Source organism: Haliotis cracherodii, unplaced genomic scaffold (assembly GCF_022045235.1).
Source record: "Haliotis cracherodii isolate W230 unplaced genomic scaffold, xgHalCrac1.p SCAF_1, whole genome shotgun sequence".
NCBI classification, from domain to species: Eukaryota; Metazoa; Mollusca; class Gastropoda; order Lepetellida; family Haliotidae; genus Haliotis; species Haliotis cracherodii.
In genome coordinates this window covers 5,826,402-5,850,247 of record NW_027266264.1, presented here as the reverse complement: position 1 = coordinate 5,850,247, position 23,846 = coordinate 5,826,402, and the positions used below count along the sequence as shown (strand labels likewise).

Sequence of the window (23,846 nt, the reverse complement as noted above, 5' to 3'; positions counted from 1 at the left end):
GCGGTCAGCTCAACGTTGGAGAAAAGCTGTAAAGCAGGTTGTAGACCTTTACGAGTTTGGTGAAACTTTGGAACCCCAATATTATGGTGAGAGAAACAATGAAAAGGGAGATGTTACCTTGTGACAAAAGCGCCATTCTCCTATATGTTCATGTTTAGTCATTGTGCGTTGAACGTCTGCCTGGAGTGCTGATAGTTGGTGGTTCGATCCCCTTGTCTTGTACTTGTCTTGCCAAGAGACGTTAAACTATGGTCCTTGTTGCTGGCCTACCTGACGCTCGTCATTAAGGGGATGAAAACAATGACTGGAGTCCGTATACTGTGTCTGAGTGGTTCATATTTAACGGCACAATAGCTCAGTTGGCTAATACTATAAAAGTGCCATTATCCCGCATTAGTACAATCAGCCACGCACGCACATGCATGTACGTCGGTACACGCACATGCATATAAGTGCTAAAATCTTGAACGGTTGAATGCGGTTACGTCCCTTTGACTCGCAGCTAATTGAACTTCCGCCAAAATGTCTGCCGCCAACAAAATGCGATCAACTAAAGGGCGTTTCACAAAAAGGTATGTAGAGGATAAGAAACAGAAGAGTAAAGAGGAGGTATCGCGTTTCTTCAAAGAAAAGAGCGAAGGGCGAGGAGACAGTGTGATGGAGCAAGAGACATCGAGAATTTTTGATGGAAGACGTATCGTCGAGCTGGCAACACTTGCCAATGGACTTTTTTGCGAAGATTGCAGGTAGGCAACTTATATAAAATAGATAGAAATAGATATATATTTGTTGAAATGTATGAACTGTCTCCCAATAATTAACCAGATTAACATATTTGTTGCCTTTTCTGTTCGAAAAATGACATGTTTTCCGAATCAAAACATTAAATCAAACGACCTTGTTGACCAATTTACCAGTGTTTACACATCCAATGATATAAGTTTAGCACAGGTTTTGCATTTTGTTATGTGGAAGCTTGAAAAAAGGACCATACTGTAAATTTGGGCAAGAGTTACCTCCCCTGATTCATTATTTTAGGGGTATGCTGTGTTGATTGAAAATAATTTGAATATCCTCTGGTAACGTGTTGTTTTTATTTTATAATTTTATTTTACAATGAATAAACATTAGAAATTAGCCCCTTTGAAAAATATCTTGATTTTGTAAAATGCTTTTTTGACTGATGAATCAATTCTTTTGGAAAATGTGCTTTTTTTAAAGTCAAATGATGTGTGAAATTAAAACTGTTTTGACTGGAATTTTCATTTTTCTGTTTTGTGTCATATCAATACTGTAATATGTCTATTTAAAAACACTTTTTTTTAAATCAAACTTTAAAATGACCATTTTATTGGCAAAATGATTTTATCATCCGGTGCCTCTAGATGGCGCCACTTATTCAAAAAATGACTTGGTTTTTTTATTGCGTAGTTTGATTCAGGACATATATTCCTACAAAATGATACCAAATATACCCATTTCTTGAATCTTTAAAGGACACCTCCCATAACCTCACCTCACAACGCCTCACCTCACCTCACCTCACCGCGCCTGATACAAGAGAACTGAGTGCGATGAACTGTTTGAGATGAAGACTTTGAAATGGGTTCCAGTTGCAACTGTGTCGTTTGAATGTTCACTCGTCACTGGTCAGAGTGATTTCTCTCAATGACTCGACTGTATTAACATCAAGGGAAATCATTAAAGTAACTAAAACGTGTATAATGTTAAATGATTGACTGATAGAAAGTGGTCAAATGTAACTAATGTTATATTTGGGATAACACTTTCTTAGTAAAGTACAGATTCTAGTACTTTTTTGGGTTGAGTCCCGTCCGGGATTCGAACCCACACCTGCCAGGGTGAGGCACCTAATCGCAAGCACACAAAGTCAGCGATCTAACCCACTTTACTGAGAAAGTGTTATCCCAAATATAACATTAGTTACATTTGACCACTTTCTAAATGGCATTGTGTATGCATAGCTTTCGGCCATGGGAGCCGTGCCAATTTACACTTGTCAGGGGGGTACTCAAAGTACGTGATCTAGACTACCAGTTGTCGGACTTTCATTTTGTGGAAGCCTCGGTGGCTGAGTGGGTTAGATCGCTGACTTTGTGTGCTGGCGATTAGGTTCCTCACCCTGGCAGGTGTGGGTTCGAATCCCGGACGGGACTCAACCCAAAAAAGTACTAGAATCTGGACTTTACTAAGAAAGTGTTATCCCAAATATAACATTAGTTACGATTGACTGATAGCTTGCTTCTTTCCCTGGGATGTTCCTGTCATAGCAGTGACTTACATTTTTAGACATAGTTCGACAAGAGTCATTTGCGCATTGAGACAATGTATGAATTCATTTGATTAAGGAGACTTGTTGTATTGCCTTGTTGGTCAAGAAAGATCAATCTAACCTCTGAATGGGTCATTGCTATGATCTACCGGTTTGAATCCATGACAGATGTACAGGTGGATACATGGGTTGACATGATTATTTCAAAATAGTTACGTGGCTATGGTGTGTATAGGTGGGCGACATGGTTTCCTGTTCTGACATTTGGTAAAGATAATTGGTTTTGGAATGATACTCGTAATGGTATTTCATAAAGGTTGCCGACGTCATAAAATCATAACACTCATTAAAGTTTAAATATTGTATTAAGGAAATGTTTTGGACAAAGGCATTATACAGAGATCGCAGTTTTGGACTCCCAAAGTCGATATCTGTTATTCTGCTTTTCACAAGTAGAAACAAATACATTTGTTTGCCTGATGGGCTAACATTATGTCTGGAACTCACGTCTGGGTTGTTGTTGTGATCATGTCGTCTCATTTACATTTAAACTTTCAGCTCTTCGATATAATCCGAACTCCCTCATACACATATTACATCCGAACCTTTGTTTTCAACAATTGAAACAACTGTAAAGTACAGTCTGCTCAGACTTTCATATTTATGGTTAAGAAAGGCTAAGTTTAGAGCTGTTGACTTTTGCATTAGTTTAGCAAGGAATAATAACAGTTTACTGCTTAGTCCTCCTTGAAGCAGTTATCAATAAAAGTAGATTGTGAGATGGGTTTGTACTCATTTCTAAATCTCATTATTTCAGATACATCCAACGATGTCATCTTTCTGTGGAAGAAAAGCCAGAAGTGATGCGACTTGTGTACATTTACCACTGCTGAAACACGCGAGCATCCGTATAGCGCGTAATACATGCATGTTTCTAATTCAGCACACTACCATACAGGGCTGCGTCTAAATGTGTTTAATCATATGTTTAACTTCATTTAGTTTCATATTTTGATGTGTGCGTGTGCTAAATGGACAGAAAAAGTGTATGTGTGTTTGGAGAAGTGCATAACAAAGTTGAGAAGGGTCACAACACATCCGACCGATATTCCAGTTTGCTTCATTTTCGTGCTGGGGATGCTGCTTTATTTGATACCCCATGGGACTGAAGAAATAAGATAAAAATACATAGGCCGTATAACGGAGAGTATTTATGTATGGGTATTATTATTTCACTCTGCAGGGACACGGTCTCGTCATGATGGTTAAAAGGTTATCAGCGAGCACATTATATCTGCGGGGTATGGCTTAGTCGGAATTGTAAAATGGACAGAAAATATATATTTTTTATTATTTGTAAAGGGTTTGTCTCTTTAGACGAGACACATTGTAAGAAATACAAAACACATTGCTATTCCATTCTTTATTAAAGATTATTTAAAATCCAAATAAGCCTCTGTGATTGCGTCATCATACTTTATAATATATAGTTATTTTCGTTTTAGACCTCCCCGTTGTCTAGTGGTAGAGCGTTTGCCTGGAGAATGGACGGTCGGGGGTTCGATCCCCGGCCGCGTCATCCCAAAAGACGTTACAAGATGGCACTTGTTGTTACCCAGCCTGGCGCTCGCCATTACGGTTCTAAAAGAAGGAGTCAGTATAATGTGTCTGAATGGGGTATTCATGTTAAACTGCGGCATGGCATCTCAGTGGGCTAGACCTATAAAATCGGCATCAGTCCGGACTAGTACAAGCAGCGTACATGCACGTCGCTAATTTCGAAATAACCTTGAACGCGACGTTAAACCCACCTATTTTGTTTTATGCATTTGTCTACTTTATGTACTGCTGATAGCTGTCCACATAGTTTCCATATAGAATATGTGTTCATTACTCTGAATTGATCATTTGTATAAGAAGTATCGACATCAGCAATAGCCAGTTGTCTTTTGATTTCTCTTCCCTGTAGAACATCGGTGACTCATATCTTATTATTATTATTATCATTATTATTATTATTATTATTATTGGTTTCCGTTCCGCACACAAAAGGTGTATCATTATATACTTGACTCTGCTGGGTGCTTTTAAACTGATATTGTTACTCGGCAGAAACATTGACGTCATCAAAACATGCAGCCGTTTCTTGCGGTGGGCAATAAGCCAGCTAGTTTGGTAGTTTCATTTTTCCTTAAGTCGTTTTTTATCACAAAAGTCGTCAACATAACACCAAAATATACCAAGTTAGGCAACAATACTGTTCTGAAGATCATCTTGTCTGTTACAAATCATCGCAAATCTACAAGAAACATTTATCATCAAAAACTGGCTCCCACAGGAGATATCGCTTGGGTGAGATCAAGCAATATCTACATTGGCTAGATATCGCTGCAATGAAACTGTATCCCAATGCTTTACAGACCATTGTGACATTGTAACAATGACGTCACAATCAAATGACATCACTAATGGCTCTGCTACTGAAGATGTTAGCAGTACGTTTTACACTTAAGACACTGCTAATTACTATCTACAAACTGAAAAGGTAAAAGCCTCGGAGTTTTTCCACTTTTATCAACTCGTGTTGATATATTTGATATCAAAAGACACTCGGGTGAGATTGTCCATATACACATGCGGATATCTACAGTTAACGTTTTTCAATAAAATATTTTTCACAAAAATGAAACTAGCCAAATGTTTTCTCTCAATTATATTGCGATTTTCTTTGCAATGTGCTTTACACATAATATCATTGTTGTTAACAAACTTGAGCAAGTATACATTAAGAACAATACAATATTCCTGTAAACATGTATTTCCTATTGCTTTCTACATGTAGTGTTCGTATAAAAACATATGTGACATCGGTCTGTAAATAATCGTGTCTGGACCAGACAATCCATGATTGAGAGCATGAGTATCGATCTACGCAATTGAGATACGGTACGTCAGTGAGACTGACCGCCCGATCCTGTCAGTCGCTTCTTACGACACTCGTGTGTTGCTGAACAATTTTCACGTTTTTCACACCAAGAACATTAGTATAAAGAACATTTGATTTGACGTGTTTGTATAAAGAACATTTGAGTGGACGTGTTTGTATAAAGAAATTTGATTGGACGTGTTGTATAAAGAACATTTGATTGGACGTGTTCCTATATATAACATTTGATTGGACGTGTTGTATGAAGAACACTTGATTGGACGTGTTTGTATAAAGCTCAAGTCGACAAAGGTGCTCTTAACCAAATTGACACTCCATTCTTGTCTATCTATTTGAACAGAAACTTGTAAGGAGCATTAAAATGAAATATATATGGCTAGTCACATGAAAGTACGACTACCACAATGGGCTGTTGTTGCAACGGGATGACAAGGAACAAGAATGCTTGATGTATACTCAGATGATTTCAATTGTGAGACCTATGACACGCACCTCACCAGCGGATGATAATACTGAGATCGCTTTGCAGAACTAACTCCATGGTAGATACATGTACATTGACCCTCATTCCTGACATATGGCCAACAGTGAGAGCTTTGGATGTATACAGAATCAGATCTATCTTGTCAAATGTTTCCTGATAACAAGTTAGTTATTGTTTATCAATTGAACATAAACCAGCTCTCTTTTCGTATGACAGTCATCGCTGAAATACTTTCTATTTGATGATTGATCTCATTTACTCTACAAAAGAGTCACAGTTTAGATATTTACTCTAGAAAAGATGAACCAGTTAAATATTTACACTACAAAAGAACAAGCAGATGCATATTTACCCGCAAAAGAGTAAACAGTAGCATATTTACTCTATAAAAGACAAACATGTTACATATTTACTCTTCAAAAGAGTGAACAGTTAAATATTTACCCCACAAAAGGGTAACCACTTAATTATTAACTCTATAAAAAGGTTACATCTTGTATGAAGAAGTAGCACGACACAGGTACTTAGCAAATTGACATTCATACGTTAAAACCCACCTGACACGTATCTCCTTTAATTCGCATCTTATATTATTGTTGGTATTAATCATTCGAAGAATTTTCTGTATTTCCATCCATATGACGACAGCCCGTAAATAATCGAGTCTTGTCCAGACAATCCAGTGGTTCACACTGTGAACAACGACCAACGCCGTCTAGGTACGATAACACACCATCAACCAAGCCTGGCCATCCGATCCAATACTCCGCCTCTTTCGACCAGCAGAGGTTGATGCAGACCAAGCCGGAATCCCACAGGGATAAATTAGAAGTGAGGTGTCGAGTACGCATAAGGCTATAGAAATCAGGTAGAAAAGGTACAGTGTACATGCATTTCAACAATGATGAGATGTTAAATACATAACTAGAATAGTTCAGTGATAATGCGGTATTTACACACATCGAATGATATCAATATCACAAAGGGGATACTCAGCATCTATACCTTCAAAATACCATTTTTAGGGATTTGTTTTTTGAAATAGGAATTTGGCCAAGAAACTTAACATGAGCTTCAGGTATATCGATGATCTGATATCATTCAATAATTGTCAATAAGCCAATTTCCTTCCACTGATTTACCCACCTGAACTAGAAATAAGAAAGAACACTGAAACCGCCTCATCTCTTTCACATTTAGATCTATGCAAAACGATTCTGAGTGACACTCCACGAGACTGTATGACAAAAGGGATGATTCAGACTTTCCAACAGTCGACTTTGCCTTGATGATGAGCAATATTCTAGCAGCTCCATCCTTTGGTGACTATTCTTCACAACTTTTGAGGCATAACCGGGCATGCTCTTTCTACAGCTCTTGCTAAAAGTTGTTTGACCAATGTTACAACATGCCTCAGCAAGCTTTCATAAGGTTTTACAGTAGACATGTGGAGGACCTTTCCAAATTTGACAAATCCTAAATCAGTGACCGAAATGATGTCCGAATCAATTCCCTTTTGACTTGTATCATATGTGCCCGTATTGGTTGAGTGAACAATTGACTTGCCTTTGCATGATTTTGTGATGGGTGACACCGTTTGGGCAGGATAGAATACGCTCACTTTTTTGCGAACAGCTGGTATCAGTTTGATAGTAATCCTTCCACAACACATGCTTCATGATATAGTCTGAATCGTACAACGGACTCTTAGCAAACACTTTCGTTTGATCATGGAAAGGCGTTTTGTTGCTTTTTATCATTTGTCCTTGAAAGGATTCTATTAAACCTTGACACTACGGGGATATTTAAATGCTTAAAAACATTGCTAATTTCTAATGTACACCACAGAAAGGAAGTATGTGTACCTCAAAAATGTGTATGAAAAACATTCGTTAAGGATTACTGGTTGAAACTGCCTGTTGCTTTAGAATGCATAAGTACTATTTCAGCAATGAGAAATGCCATAACCGCTGGTTTTTATCGAATCAAGTTTGTTTGAGTGTATTTGAATACTTTACACTGGGATACTTGAGAGCATCAAGAGTAGTTTATTGGACACTAACTTGTCGATAACAATATTCCCAGGTGGCTATAGAGTATGTCTGCACTGGCATGGCAGCATTAATGTTCTTATGAGAAGGAACCATACGCCCGTATGCTCCACAAAGAGGGACGTCGATTTGTAAGCTTTCACAAAATCATCATATGTTTGAGTGAGCTATTATAACAAGTAGCTAAATTCTCATGATAATGATAATGTAGTAATATTTATCGATGAAGCATGTGTTTTAAGGAATGAAGGCAAGTGAGAGAGTTGGATTAGACGTCGCTTTGAGCAATATTATAGATAGAATCAGGGGTCAGCTCAACGTTGGAAAAAAGCTGTAAAGCAGGTTGTAGGCCTTCACGAGTTTGGTGAAACTTTGGAACCCTAATATTATGGTGAGAGAAACAATGAACATGTAGACGTTATCTTGTGACAAAAGTGCCATTCTCCTATATATTTAGTCATTGTATGTTGAACGTCTGTCCGGAGTGCTGATAGTTGGTGGTTCGATCCCCTTGTCTTGTACTTGTCTTGCCAAGAGACGTTAAACTATGGTCCTTGTTGCTGGCCTACCTGACGCTCGTCATTAAGGGGATGAAAACAATGAGTGGAGTCCGTATACTGTGTCTGAGTGGTTCACATTAAACTGAGGCACAATATCTCAGTGGGCTAATTATACTCGCATTGGTCCGTACTTGTACAATCAGCCACACAAACACACATGCATGTATGTCGATATAAGGACTATAATATTGAACGCGAAGCTCAACCCCTTTTCACCTCACCTCACCCCACCTCAACAAAGCGGTGTGCCCTGACACAAAAGAATTGAGTGCAATAAATTGTTTGAGATGAAGACTTTGTAATGTGGTCCAGTTGCAAATGTCGTTTGAATGTTAACTCGTCACTGGTCAGATGGATTTCTCTCAATGACTAGATTATATTAACGATCAAAGGGAAATCATTACAGAAACTAAACGTGTATAATGTTAAATGATTGACTGATAGCCTTCTTCTTTGCCTAAACCCTGGGATATTCTTGTCAGAGAAGTGACTTGCGTTTTTGTGACATAGTTCGATTCATGTGCGCATTGAGACAATATATAATTGTTAAAAGGTAATTGTTTTGGGGGTGATACTCGTAATGGTATTTCATAACGGTTGCCGACGTCATTAACAACTTAATTTCGGATAATCCTTTCCAAAAAACCTTAACACTCAGTAAAATGTAAATATCCTATTAGGAAATGTTGCGGACAAAGGCGTTCTACGGCGTATACAAAGATCGCAGTTCTGGACTCCCAATAAGTCGATATATCGATACATTTTCTGCCTGATTGGATAACATTATGTCTGGAACTCACGTCTGGGAGGTTGCAGTGATCATGTCGTCTCATTTACATTTAAGCTTTCGGCTCTTTGATATAATCCGAACTCCTACACAACATATTTCATCCGAACTCAGAGAGACAAGTGCGTACTTTTGTTTTCAACAATTGAAACAACTGTAAAGTCCAGTGAAGTCTGCTCAGACTATCCAATTAACGGTTAAGAAAGGCTAAGTTCAGTGCTGTTGACTTTTGTTTTAGTTTCGAAAGAAATAATAACAGCTTACTGCTTAGTCCTCCACGAAGCAGTTATTAATGAAAGTAAATTGTGAGCTGGATTTGAACCCATTTCGAAATCTCATTATTTCAAATACATCCCAATGTCATCTTGCTGTGGAAGGAAAGCCAGAAGTGATGCGACTTTTGTACTCGCATCACTGCTGAAACACGCGAGCATCCGTATGGAGCTGTTAAGACCAAAACTCGGATCAAAATAATCTGGAATTCAAACACGCAATCAACTTTCTATTTACAGAAGGGCCGTAACTCTTTTCCCCTCTGGGTCGCTTCGATGCTACAGATGTCGTGTGTAATACATACATTCATCATACTACCATATAGGGGTGAGTTTAAATGTGTTTAATTATATGTTTAACTTTATTATTTATTAAAACTTTAATGCAAAATGGATAGGTACACAGCACATCCTAACGATATTCCAGTTTGCTTCGTGTTCGTGCTGGGGATGCTGCTGATACACCATGGGGCTTAAGAAATAAGAGAAAAATACATAGACCATATAATGGAGAGTATTTATGTGTGGGTATTATGATTTCACTCTGCAGGGACACAGTCTCTCCATGATGGTTAGAAGGTTATCAGCGAGCACAGTATATCTGCGGGTGATGGCTTAGTCGGAACTGTAAAATGGACTCTGCCCACAGAAACAATCTATTTTTTATTATTATGTAAAGGATGTGTCTCTTTAAATGAAACACGACGTAAGAAAGACAAAACTCATTGCTATTCCATACTTTCTTAAAAATTACTCCAAATCCAAATAAGCATTTGTGTTTGCGTCCTAAAACTTTCTAATATATAGTTATTTTCGTTTTAGACCTCCTCCGTTGTCTAGTGGTAGAGCGATTGCTCGGAGAACGGATGGTCGGGGGTTCGATCCCTGGCCGCATCATACCAAAAGACGTTACAAGATGGCACTTCTTGTTATCTTGCCAGGCGCTCGCCATTACGGTTCTAAAACAATGACTGGTCGGCTCGGAGTCCGTATACTGTGTCTGAGTGGGGTATTCATGTTAAACTGCGCCATGGCATCTCAGTGGGCTAGAATTATATAATCAGCATCAGTCCAGACTAGTACAAGCGGCGTACATGCACGTACATATATTTTTGAAATAACCTTGAACGCGAAGTTAAACCCACCTATTTTGTTTTATGCATTTGTAAGGACGTCCTCTTTTTCTACTTTATACACTGCTGATAGCTGTGACCTACACATAGTGTCCATATAAAATATGTGTTCATTACTCTGAATTGATCATTTGTATAAGAAGTATCGACATCAGCAATAGCCAGTTGTTCTTTTGATTTCGCTTCCCTGTAGAACATCGGTGACTTATATGTTCTTCTTCTTCTTCTTTTTCTGCTTCTTCTTCTTCTTCTTCTTCTTCTTATTATTATTATACAATATTGGTTTCCGCTCCGCACACAAAAGAAGTATAATTATATACTTGACTCCGCTTGGTGCGTTTAAACTGATATTGTTACTTGGCAGAAACATTGACGTCATCAAAACATGCAGCCGTTTCTTGCGATGGGCAATAAGCCAGCTAGTTTTGTAGTTTGTTATTTCCTTAAGTTTGTTTTTTTTCTCACGAAAGTCGTCAACATAACACCAAAATAAACCAAGTGAGGCAACAATACTGTTCTGAAGATCATCTTGTCAGTTACAAATCATCGCAAGTCTACAAGAAACATTTACATCTGCAGACATCTACAATAAACTTATTTTCACTTTTTACAGTATTATATGTTTTACAAATGTTTTGTCGTTTCTTTAGAATCTTTGCAGCAGAAGTCATTCGCAAATATCATGTTGTGCGAGAAGGTTACTCTCTTTTTGGATGATCTAATGTAACGAAAGCTTATTTTTAACTGCATGTTTATGTTTTTAACATTTTAACTGTAACGTTCGGTAGATTTCTTTGAAAAGGTCACGCGTTTTTTTTTTAAAAACTAATACAGCAATTAACGTACTATCCTGCTTTGTCAATGCTTGTATCGTACGTTTACTGGAACTTAAAACGACCCCTGCCAAACATTGTCCGATGTGGAGATTTACTTTATTTTATCTTGTCCATTGTTCATCCATGACAAACATTTGTTGTATGTAATAGCGCAGTGCCATTTGGGTGAAATGAAACTGACCAATAATGAACATTAAACAGTGAGACTGACCGCCCGATCCCGTTAGTCGCCGTTAGTCGACACGCATGGGTTGATGAAGACCGACGGTCTTCACGTTTTTCACATCAAGAACATCATGGACGTGTTTAATTAAAGAACCTTAGATTGGAAGTATTTGTATAAATGTAGCTGGGCGTGGAGTCATCCCACATATGACATCCTTACCTTATCATGTGAAACAAGGCGTCCGACTTCGCATCAGAATCTCATAACGGGACTCGAAAATGTTATAGCCGCTTCATTGGCGCCGACCGTGCGTTTGAGCACGTTCATATACAGTTTGGGCAAAATTAGTTTCGGTGTCCTACTGTGCGACCGAGACGTGCCTACTGTCGGGGTGTATGTAACAGGCAGTGAAGACATCCATACTTTGTCAGTTTGCTGACGGGTTTAACCTCTTTCGTCATGTGGACAAGCCGTCCGACCGCGGATAAGAAGGTCCATGGTTGGAATCCTTCATGTTATGGCCGCTACACGAAGAACATTAGATCGGACGTGCTTGTATAAAGACCATTACATTGGATAAAGAACATTAATATGGACGTGTTTGGTTTCACGTTTCCGTTTTGCAGGATAAACATAATTCTGCCGGGCACCGTCTCATTAACATCCATTAATTAGAGAGAAAACATCAGGCACTTGGAAACAAATGACCGACGTTTCCTGGCATTCTAATAGCTGGATTAAATTCTCAGTCAATTGTTAACCCTTCATGGAATTGCTTCTATAGTAAAGAACAACAATAGTTCTTTTAAGCAAAAGATCATGTGTGTTTTTTCTCATCGTATGTCTTTAATGCCTTTACTCTAAAACCTGAAGACATGTCCATTCCTCTATTGTACTGGATTCTAAAGCTGCATAAAAATCCGTACCAAGATAGATATATTGCTTGCTCCAGCAAATGTACCACCAAACCCCTGTCTCAAAGACTAACCATAATCCTTAATACAGTCAAGGCAGGACTTTCTTTATATTCACAGAACGTATTTGAGACAAGTGGAATTAACACCTCAAAAACATTTTTTCTCATCGTATGTTTGAACATTACATTGCGACTTTAATGTTTAACTAAAAGTACTTGTCGGTAAAAAAACATCAGACAAGTCGTTGTACAAGATGCATTACCCGAACCTATTACGTTTGTGATTACCACTTCACTCCATAACAACTGTGTCACCTTTTTCTTCACCTCCTTGAAGAGCGTGTTTTCTTGAATTCGCTTCCTGAAGATTTCCACTGCTCAGTGGTTGGGAGTTTGAGATACGAACTAGGTCTTCATGTCATGGAATCATAGAACTGTCTATGAATGAACAAAAGAACTAGTTCTAAGAGTACATGTATACTGCACTATAAGACTGAACGACCATATTTACAACGAATATGGTTATCCAAAATTGCGTGAGTGAGTTGCTTTGAGTTGCTTTGGGCATTTAGTTACTACATCACACACTGTAAACGTGTGGGGAGTTGAATAAGCCTTGGCTAGGATACCCATGGCTCCATCAAAAGTAAGACCTAAAAAAATCGAATTCCGAATCTGTTTACAAGTAACTGGTAAGTATTCCCCGTTACCTAAATTGTGAGTGAGTTAACATTGTAAGTATTTAGTAAGTAAACTTCCGTATACATTGCATACATCAGAGAGAATACACGAACTGACTCCCTGCAAAAGGTGGTGAAAAGAAAATACTGGTCTCATACATATCGACTGACTATATTCAAGTGTAACAATATGATCAATAGTCGACATCAGTCTCAGCCGACAAGAGGTTTTCCGTCTTCATTTCTTACCAATGTCAAACGCTGCTTCTCCAACTTCCTCGTGTTCTATTCTTTTTCTTTTATAAACAAGCAGTTTGGGGATACGCCTAGGACATCTATTTTGGGATCTGCATCCGATAATTTCAAGTTAAAGTGGGAAGAAAATGATCTGATTTCAAGGATCTTTTGGATCTATTTCCATACCCTGTGAAATTGCTGTTTTTCAAATTAGTTCCTGTTTATGTGAACGGACACATATAAAGGACATTTCGTCCACTAAAACTAAATTACTTCTTTGACTGAGACAGAAACGCTGTTTACAAATCTGAAGACTCTCGGTATGTCCATAGTCCTATTTTCGCCACTGGCGTTAATTGCGGTCGATTGTTGCCAAGTATTTATATACTACCGACAAAAAAGGGAACCCATGCAGTCATGTTGATGGTTGACTGTGGATTGAAAGGCTGAGGAAATATTGGGGGATAGGGGTATGTTATGTCGTGTCCACCATGTTGGGCAATATAATGCTCGACATTTTGCAGGCATACTGTGAATTAGAGTGCGATATGTTGCCTTTGGAAAGTGCTCGCCATTCCCCTCGCCATCACCTGGGCCATGTTGCAATTGGCTGGTACTGGATTCCTTACGTACACGTCCGAGAACGTCCAACATAAGCTCTATGGGAGACATGTCTGGTGATTTGGCAGGCCAGTTTGATGTCCCTGTCCCAACTTGCCGCAGGTAGTCGGCGATGATGTGTGTACGATGTGGCCTGGCGTTATCGTCTTGGAATTGGCAATTCCTGCTAACATTCCGTGCGAAAAGGACAACATGGCGTAAGATTTGGCCAACATATCACTGGCCAGTCAGGGTTCCGTTCAGGATAATGAGATCGGTTCTCCTGTCGCCTGTGATTCCATTCCACTTCATTAGACTACAGACCCGTGAATATTCCGGGGTAGAATAGGTCTTCAGCAACCCATATTTGCTGTAAAAGGTGACTATGCTTTTCTTAAAAGGCGACTAACGGGATTGGGTGGTCAGGCTCGCTGACATGGTTGATGCATGTCATCGATCTCAAGTGCGTGGATCGATGATCATGATATTAATCACTGGATTGTCTGGTCCAGACTCCATTATTTACAGACCGCCGTCATTTAGCTGGAATATTGATGAGTGCGGCGTTAAACAACAAACCAAACAACCAAATCATTAGACTACCACTCTTATTACGATCATGGTGCATACCGCTCGCCGACTTTCTGTGTTCATTTTCAATCCAATGTTGCATCGATTCGCTCTAATGATGTTTCAGTTTCACAAAAGTGGTAAACGTCCTGCATCTCGTCGGGGTTTCATCCCACATGAAGGTGACACGCCGTAACATAACTGAAATACTGTAAATTTCGAATGGGCACATTAAATTAATTTCAATTACTCGTGAGTACTGATATTATGTCAATCCGCTTTTTCGACCGTTGGTCAACGTTCTATATCCAAAGGCCAAAGAACACCCCTGTCATTGTAATGCCTCGTAGACGATCGTAGAATATTCGATGTATGGTGAACTTCGTCTTCACTCACGATGAGTGCTCAGGTCTGGTGGAGCATGCCCCAAACCTGGTGTCATCACTGGTGTCATTTCTTTCTTAAATGACTAAGTCGTCTCAGGCGCTGCGATTCGCTGTGCAGAGTTGAGTCCCTAGGGCACTCCAGAAGCTTATGATCTTGGGTTCGAATCCCGGTTCGTCTTGATTATGTTTCCAGGTTTGTAAACACCATAGCCGTGCTCGTGGGTTTCACCGAAGTGATAAACATCTAAATCCTGCATCACTTCGGGATTTCCTCCCAATCAAACTGACACGCCGTGATATAACTGAAAGCAGCGTTAAACCCAACACAGTCATTCAGTCAGTTCTTCAAAGTGACTTTAAACTTCAACCTGTAGCAGGTGTCTCTGAAGGACCCATGAAATGACAATGGGTTAGCATCCTTATTTTCAAGTATGAAATTGAGAAATAGAAAACTTACCCAAACAGTATTTGAGTAGGTGCATACATGTAGCACGGTGAGCCATCACAGTCGTGCCTTTGTTGCCGCCGCTGCTGTAAAATACAAAACATTTGTTTTTCTGTCAATGAGAACTCAATATGAACACTTTTATGTCTGTAAAAGCTCAAGCTCAAGCGAGAAGAAACCTATTTGCTTTCAAACAATTGATGCGTTCAATACTTTGTCATCTTATTTGAACAGAAATGTCAAACATTTAATAAATATAAATACCATCGTTATGGGTTCATTACCATGGGCTGTTTTGGCGAAGTCTGTTTGATGTGTCCTCGCAACCTTGACACAGCAGGGCTAAGGGCAGGCCATGGCCATGTTGTCTGGTTTGATCACAACACAACGATATATTGCCATTTACCAACATGCTTTTAGCAAACCGATACGGCTGAAATATTGCCGATGTGACTCACTCACTTTTAGCATAACGGCTGAAATACTTTCGATGCGATGATAACAATGATCTTATTTCATCGGTTTTTATTAAGAAGTAAAATACATTTAGTTGTATACAAAACTACCCTTCTTAAAGCGATTAAGGACAGATGATTCAATGTACATGTTTGTAAGATAATGCGTATTCCGTCACACAAGCAGACATTTTACGATTTGTCATCTGCTTAAAATATAATGTCAACGACTTGCCAAAACCTCAGATAGAGGAGGAGAAGGGAGATCAACTGTAGAATCAAATATCATTCGCTTGGTCTGTCAGTGGTCTATGTACGCCACACGTATATAGGAGACAGTCTCAGTGAAAGCGTCTGCCCGGAGAGCGGAAGCACGGGGGTTCAATCTCTGGCTGCGTCATGTGTGAAGGCCATTTCTGGTGTCCCCCGCTATAATCTTGCTGGAATTTTGCCTAAAGCAGCGGAAAACCATACTCACTCACCCTAAAACCTGAAGACATGTCCATTCCTCTTTTGTCCAAAGCTCCATAAAAATCCGTACAAACGGAGATATTCTAGACTAACCACAATCCTTAATACAACCAAGAAAGGACTTTCTTTACGTTCACAGAAAGTATTTGAGACAAGTGGAATTAATGCCATGTGCATTCTCGAATCATTTGATTTTTCAACTTTGTACACAACTATTTCACATGACAAACTTCAGGAAAAACTTCATTCCTTGATTCATGTTGCAAAGCGTGGTGAAAACAGATATAGTTACGTATATATATTCAGTGAGTGAGTGAGTGCGTGAATTGGGTTTAACGCCGTTTTTAACAGTATTCCAGTTATATCGCGGCGTGTCAGCTTAATGTGGGAGGAAAGCCCAAAGTGATGCAGGTCTCAGACGTTTACCACGTCGGTGAAACCCACGAGCACGGGTATGGTGCTGACATACCTAGAAACTTAATCGGGGTGAACCGGGATTCGAACCCACAATCATAGGTTTCTGGCGTGCCCAAGGGACGCAACTCTGCACAGCAAATCGCGGCACCTTAGACGACTTGGCCACACGCGCCCCCATCTATATTCAGAGGTTCATGACAATTTGTGAAAAATGAAAGCAAATGCCATGAATGAATGAATGAATGAATGTCTTTATGTCCTCCAGATAAATCCGAAGATTCTCAAAACATCAAGATTATGTAATTAAATAATCAAAGAGCACACTAGTCAAACATATATAGACACATATATACATATCAATGTCCCGCATATTTACAGGCTATAAACAGTGAGAAATATTGGTAAGGTTACCACACGTTGTTTAGAATATGTTTAATTTGATATAAATACTTTGAAAATTCAATAATTGTGAAATGCCACGTTATTTCATCAATGTCATCGTTGTCTGCACCAAGAAAGAGTGCTAACATATCATGGTCTTCCATCATCTCTATTTTAACATACATTTCAACATCAAGATTATCAATTAGAGTTGAAAAGAATAAATCTCTCTCTGAAAGTAGACATTCACAGTTTAAGATGACATGGTGATAAAAATCATGAGCAAAAGTATTACATTTTGTACATTCTTTTGATATTTTGCTTCTGGAACCAATCCTTATTACATACTGTATTTTTTCTCTCAATTCTGGATATAACATTACAATGCTGTATAACACATGAGGAGTAAGTATATTTCCATACTTCTTCCTCATGGGTAGATATTTCATTTAACACAATCTTTCTCCAAAAGTTAGTAAGACATTTAGGTAAGAGGTTTACATCCCAATGGACACCAATTGTGTTCCCCTCTTCTTGCGAAGCTGTTTCTTTGTGCATCTGATTCGGAATTTCTGTGCATTATTTGGTTGATGCATTTAATCGTATCCAAATTGCGATGTTCATGGTGTCAATCACTGGATTGTCTGGTCCTGGCTCGATTATTTACAGACCGCTGTCATATAACTTGGATATTCCTGAGTGCGGCACAACAACAGACAACAAAGAAAGAAAATATAGGTGGTACCCATAGAAGAACTGAATCATTGACGTCAAAGCTCAGGTAACATCGAAGTGGAATCGTGGCTTCTTCATCTTACAACATGTGAGAAAGACATTTACTTTGCTTCTCACGATCAAAGTTATACTTCACTTCGTTCTCTTATGCGTGGGCATTAAACATGATATCTGTATTCTTGAATCTCTTCAAAGTTATCGTCTAAGAAAATAATTTCATGATTTGTTTATTACTTTGGTGGTTTAGAGTTTCTACATTTAAATGCCAAAGAATGTATACCATCAACTGACGATAACACAGTTAATTTTATCTGACAAGCTTTGAAACATAATCAGGACGAACCGGGATTCGAACCCATGATCATAGGTTTCAGGCGTGCCTAAGGTACGCAACTCTACACAGCGTCTAGCGTTTCATCGCGATTTGTTTCTCATAGGATGCAGTGATACGCACACTAACGATTGTCAACTAAGGAACGAATATATCTGTGATGCAATAAACCACACGTTTACTGGCTACTTTGCGTTGAGATGCAGAAATGCCAATATACATAACGAAAATAGACCATTAGTCCCCAAGTATAAGAAGATATTTTTGTTGTACCATCCGTCAGATCAAGATGAATCAGATCAAATACGACAGAGGTGACTGCTAAAATGAACATTAAAGCCACAAAAACGTTTCTTTTATAATGATAACGTCATCATAAGAAACATAAGACATGTACATTTGTCACTTTTGTTCATTTGCATATTGCTTGTGGTAAGTTTGTTTCAGACACAAAGAGCGGTATCTGCAAAATTATTACAATGTTTTTGATATTTCTCAAAGATAGCTAACAGAGCACGCTCGGTCTGGTATTTTTCATTTTGAAATGATATATTAAGTCCTTTGAATAATCACAGATATTAAAGATCAGAGAACACCATTATTTCATGGTTATTAGGAATAATACCGGTAAATGTCATCCACCTGTTTGGTTCTTGAAATGCCATTCGTAATAAAACATAATGCTATAATGTAGCTGTAATAACTTAATACGGCATGAACGTAACTCATCATTCTAAAGGATGTATGTTTCTATGCAAATATGCATGTTTCGAAGAAACCCAACAGATTTTAGAAATTTAGCGCATCAGTGAACAATCTTTGATAAATAAAAAACTATACCATCATCTCAATCAGTAATCAGGTATACCATTCCTTGATGGCCTTAGAAGCCAGGAGTTGCTACAACGCGGTATCGAGTAACATTATCAATTCATTACTAACGTGTGCAGACAATTGGGTAATGCTCTAATAATATGTCATGTCTGTGTACAATATACATGTATGTAGGACTCGATTATCTTCCGAAATAGATTTCATTGGGCGTAAAAGGCAAAATAGTGCTGAAAATTATATAAATAGATGAGTGATGACTACAGGGGTTGGCGAAAACTCGACAACTCTATAAAATTTAACATAACAAAATTTTACATATGGCATGGTTTAAGAATTTCATGTAATGGCGATGTGCGCATGCACGCGAGAAATAATGGTCTTTAATACCATATTTGATAGTGACAATATGTCTCTTCTGACAAGGAGAAGAGACACCAATGCTTGAAAAATGCTGACGGAGAAATAACAAGATGAGAATGCTAATTGTGTGAGATAGAGAAACTCAATGCAAATGTTTGCTTTTATCACCTACTTTTGATCCTCTGAAGCGTATGCCCCATGCCTAATCGATAAGTTTCTTCTGGAAGATTCCAACCGGCTGATACTCGATAGTTAGGTTTTTCATGAGAACTATGTATATATTCTTTGATCGATACTAAAGGAAGTCACATCAGGTTTGTTTGGACTTGTGTGGACGTGTCCCTGGTTATAATAGTAGCAGTGAACTGGCAAGTTCATACAACATAACGTTATGTCACCGAATGTCAGGAATAGCATGCAGGAATCGAGATAATTACTACGGTAGTGAACTTTAAATCTACAGTCATTCTTATCTATTTAGTCTCTCTTGCCGATTTGACGTCAAATCGAATATACCGAAATTAAAGAGATACGTTCGTTTTACCCTACATGGGTGCCGTTGTACGAAGCGATCTTAGCGCTAAGGGGATCGTAACTCCCACACCTTAACATAGACTTACGACAGTCGAGGCGCTAAGGTTGTTTTGTACAAAGGCGCCCTGGGATATTAACAATAACGTTGATTATCTCTCGCAGATAAATTAATTTTTGTTCGACGATTTTTGTAGCATCCATTGATTGATTTGCGAAACTACCTTCACGAAATTTAACTTGATGTAACGATGTAGAGAAGTAAAGTAGTCCGGCATCTAGCTAGCTATTACTCTAAAGGTTTATTATAGTATCAAATCGGGTGCTACTGCATCGGAGTGCACGATGTATTGTGGACACACATTGACCATGAGTCGGACGAAGGTATTTGGCTGGAATGTTTCCGTAACATCCTTGTATCTTTTAATCAAAATGTGAATGATGTCAAATCTTTCTAAAAATTAAATGTTTTGGTTGCCACTTTTTTCCAGTGCGTCTAACAGTGTTATGACAAAAAGCCGTGCACACTATGTAAATCATTACGATATACACTAAAGTGAAGGGTTCTATTTGTTTAAGCGATGCTGTAGATATCGATAAGCGTTGTTAATGACAAAGCTGATATCTGTTTAAACATTTCTGGTAACAAGGCACATATTTCTCGTGTCAGAGGGTGTGTAAAAATGTTGGATGGTGTGTTTGTATTGTAAGTGAACACTTCCTACTCTGCTATGTGGAGAATGTATCCTTGGTGCGCAAACACTGGAAAGCCTACATTATACTCGAATGTCATGAAACTTTATCTAACAGGCCATACGGAGTGAGTGAATGTTGTATCACACCATACACAATATTCAATATTCATCAGCCTGTAAATAAGTGAGTCTTGGACATCTTCATTGTAGTTGGCTCTAAAACCACGTATGAGACACAGGGGACCAAATACCGTGAAGTAGAATATGACGATTAAAATAAGTGAGTGAGTAAAATGCATGTCACATCGGCAATATTTCTGCCATATCGAGAGAAAGTAATACTTTCAAAACAGATATATTTAGTCTCTATAAGAAAGTGTCGGCGAGGGACATTAAAATAACCAGACTTATTAAGATTTTATTTAAAACTAGTATAGAACCTTTAAAATATATCACCATAGGTAACATAACATGATAAGAACGAAGCTACAGATCGCCAGCCACTGAAGGTAGATCACCAGACCATTGGGACTTACAATACCTTCGCTACCTGCAAGGACCCCAAGCAGGATTGAGAACCTTCCCTTCAGTCGATGGCGATTGTACGTAATTATATTTTAGCCACAACTAAATGTGACAGATATCCTACGTTTAAAAGCGTAGTAGATGTAATTATTCTTTGAATGACATAGACTTACGATATCCTCTCAGGAGGACAATAATTTTACTTTAATTCCCTTCGAGGATACAGTCACTAACAATCCCAGATATAAATTCGTTCTAACAATTTATAAAAAAGCCAATTATTTTATACATAACATATTAACAAAATTTATTATACAATTTCAGTTCTTTTGAAAAGCCAGTATTAAATGAGAACTATAGTATTAAAAAGATCCTTTATAGATGAAACCTTGAAATAGTTATCCCTTGTGATGAAAAAACTAACACAGTCAATACAGATGGTGTGTGTTTGTGTGTGTGTGTGTGTGTGTGTGTGTGCGTGCGCGCGTGTGTTACAGTGGGTGACTGACTGTCTGCCATCGTGACTCACGCCGTCGATATTGTCTTGTAGTGTCTCGACAGTATTTTATTACCATTCAGGGTCTCATTAAGGTCTCAATTAGCCCATCACAACTTCTTTAGACCTACAATCATGTTACGCCTCATCTCAAATACAATAGGAATGGTATTTAAAGGTACCATTCCCATACATGACGCTGTATATACTGCTGTATCACACACACGCACGCACGCACGCACGCACGCACGCACACGCGCACACATACCTACATATACACACACACATACGTAACCAGGCACGCGTCTACGCAACACGCATGCACAAAAACAGACACAGTTCATATTCTTTGCCCTGCCGTCATTTAAAGGATTGGTCTTAGTCGTGTAACACACGAGTTCAGGTGAAGGTGCGTACATGAACTACCTTAATTCATTTACAGCTTCTGACCCAAGACATGCTTTAAAATATGCAAAATCAGGAAGCCCCTAAATCTCCGAGACACTAAATCTCCAGCAAGCATGAGGAGCTGTGGCACCTGTCTGTCACAGTGTCCAACAAGCACGATGAGTTGGGGTACAAGTCGGTCACGGTGTCCAACAAGCATGATGAGCTGGGATACAAGTCTGTCACGGTGTCCAACAAGCATGATGAGCTGGGATACAAGTCTGTCACGGTGTCCAACAAGCACGATGAGTTGGGGTACAAGTCTGTCACGGTGTCCAACAAGCATGATGAGCTGGGATACAAGTCTGTCACGGTGTCCATCAAGCACGATGAGTTGGGATACAAGTCTGTCACGGTGTCCAACAAGCATGATGAGCTGGGATACAAGTCGGTCACGGTGTCCAACAAGCATGATGAGCTGGGATACAAGTCGGTCACGGTGTCCAACAAGCACGATGAGTTGGGATACAAGTTTGTCACGGTGTCCAACAAGCACGATGAGTTGGGATACAAGTTTGTCACGGTGTCCAACAAGCATGATGAGCTGGGATACAAGTTTGTCACGGTGTCCAACAAGCACGATGAGTTGGGGTACAAGTCTGTCACGGTGTCCCAACAAGCACGATGAGCTGGGATACAAGTTTGTCACGGTGTCCAACAAGCACGATGAGCTGGGATACAAGTTTGTCACGGTGTCCAACAAGCACGATGAGCTGGGGTACAAGTCTGTCACGGTGTCCAACAAGCACGATGAGCTGGGGTACAAGTCTGTCACGGTGTCCAACAAGCACGATGAGTTGGGGTACAAGTCTGTCACGGTGTCCAACAAGCACGATGAGCTGGGGTACAAGTCTGTCACGGTGTCCAACAAGCACGATGAGTTGGGGTACAAGTCTGTCACGGTGTCCAACAAGCACGATGAGCTGGGGTACAAGTCTGTCACGGTGTCCAACAAGCACGATGAGCTGGGATACAAGTTTGTCACGGTGTCCAACAAGCACGATGAGCTGGGATACAAGTTTGTCACGGTGTCCAACAAGCACGATGAGCTGGGGTACAAGTCTGTCACGGTGTCCAACAAGCACGATGAGCTGGGGTACAAGTCTGTCACGGTGTCCAACAAGCACGATGAGTTGGGGTACAAGTCTGTCACGGTGTCCAACAAGCACGATGAGCTGGGGTACAAGTCTGTCACGGTGTCCAACAAGCACGATGAGCTGGGGTACAAGTCTGTCACGGTGTCCAACAAGCATGATGAGCTGGGATACAAGTCTGTCACGGTGTCCATCAAGCACGATGAGTTGGGGTACAAGATTGTCACGGTGTCCAACAAGCATGATGAGTTGGGATACAAGTCTGTCACGGTGTCCATCAAGCACGATGAGTTGGGGTACAAGATTGTCACGGTGTCCCAACAAGCATGATGAGCTGGGATACAAGTCTGTCACGGTGTCCAACAAGCACGATGAGCTGAGATACAAGTCTGTCACGGTGTCCATCAAGCACGATGAGCTGGGGTACAAGATTGTCACGGTGTCCCAACAAGCATGATGAGCTGGGATACAAGTCTGTCACGGTGTCCAACAAGCACGATGAGCTGGGATACAAGTTTGTCACGGTGTCCCAACAAGAACGATGAGTTGGGGTACAAGTCTGTCACGGTGTCCAACAAGCATGATGAGCTGGGATACAAGTCTGTCACAGTGTCCAACAAGCACGATGAGCTGGGGTACAAGTTTGTCACGGTGTCCAACAAGCATGATGAGCTGGGATACAAGTCTGTCACGGTGTCCCAACAAGAACGA

General features: G+C 39.5%; 1 protein-coding gene across 1 annotated transcript; it reads left to right on the top strand.

The window, feature by feature from the left end:
• Positions 1 to 522: 522 nt before the first annotated feature.
• Positions 523 to 23,465, top strand: LOC139453963 (uncharacterized). Its single transcript, XM_071235421.1, has 3 exons — positions 523 to 746; positions 22,111 to 22,606; positions 22,662 to 23,465. The coding sequence occupies exons 1-3, from the start codon at positions 523 to 525 to the stop codon at positions 23,463 to 23,465; spliced, it is 1,524 nt and encodes a 507-aa protein (XP_071091522.1).
• The last annotated feature ends 381 nt before the right edge of the window (positions 23,466 to 23,846 follow it).

Coding starts and splice junctions, on each gene's coding strand:
- LOC139453963 (XM_071235421.1), top strand. CDS start 523: ATGTCTGCCGCCAACAAAATGCGATCAACTAAAGGGCGTTTCACAAAA. Junction 747..22,110: donor CTTTTTTGCGAAGATTGCAG/GTAGGCAACTTA, acceptor CTAAATCTCCAG/CAAGCATGAGGAGCTGTGGC. Junction 22,607..22,661: donor TGGGATACAAGTTTGTCACG/GTGTCCAACAAG, acceptor TGTCCCAACAAG/CACGATGAGCTGGGATACAA.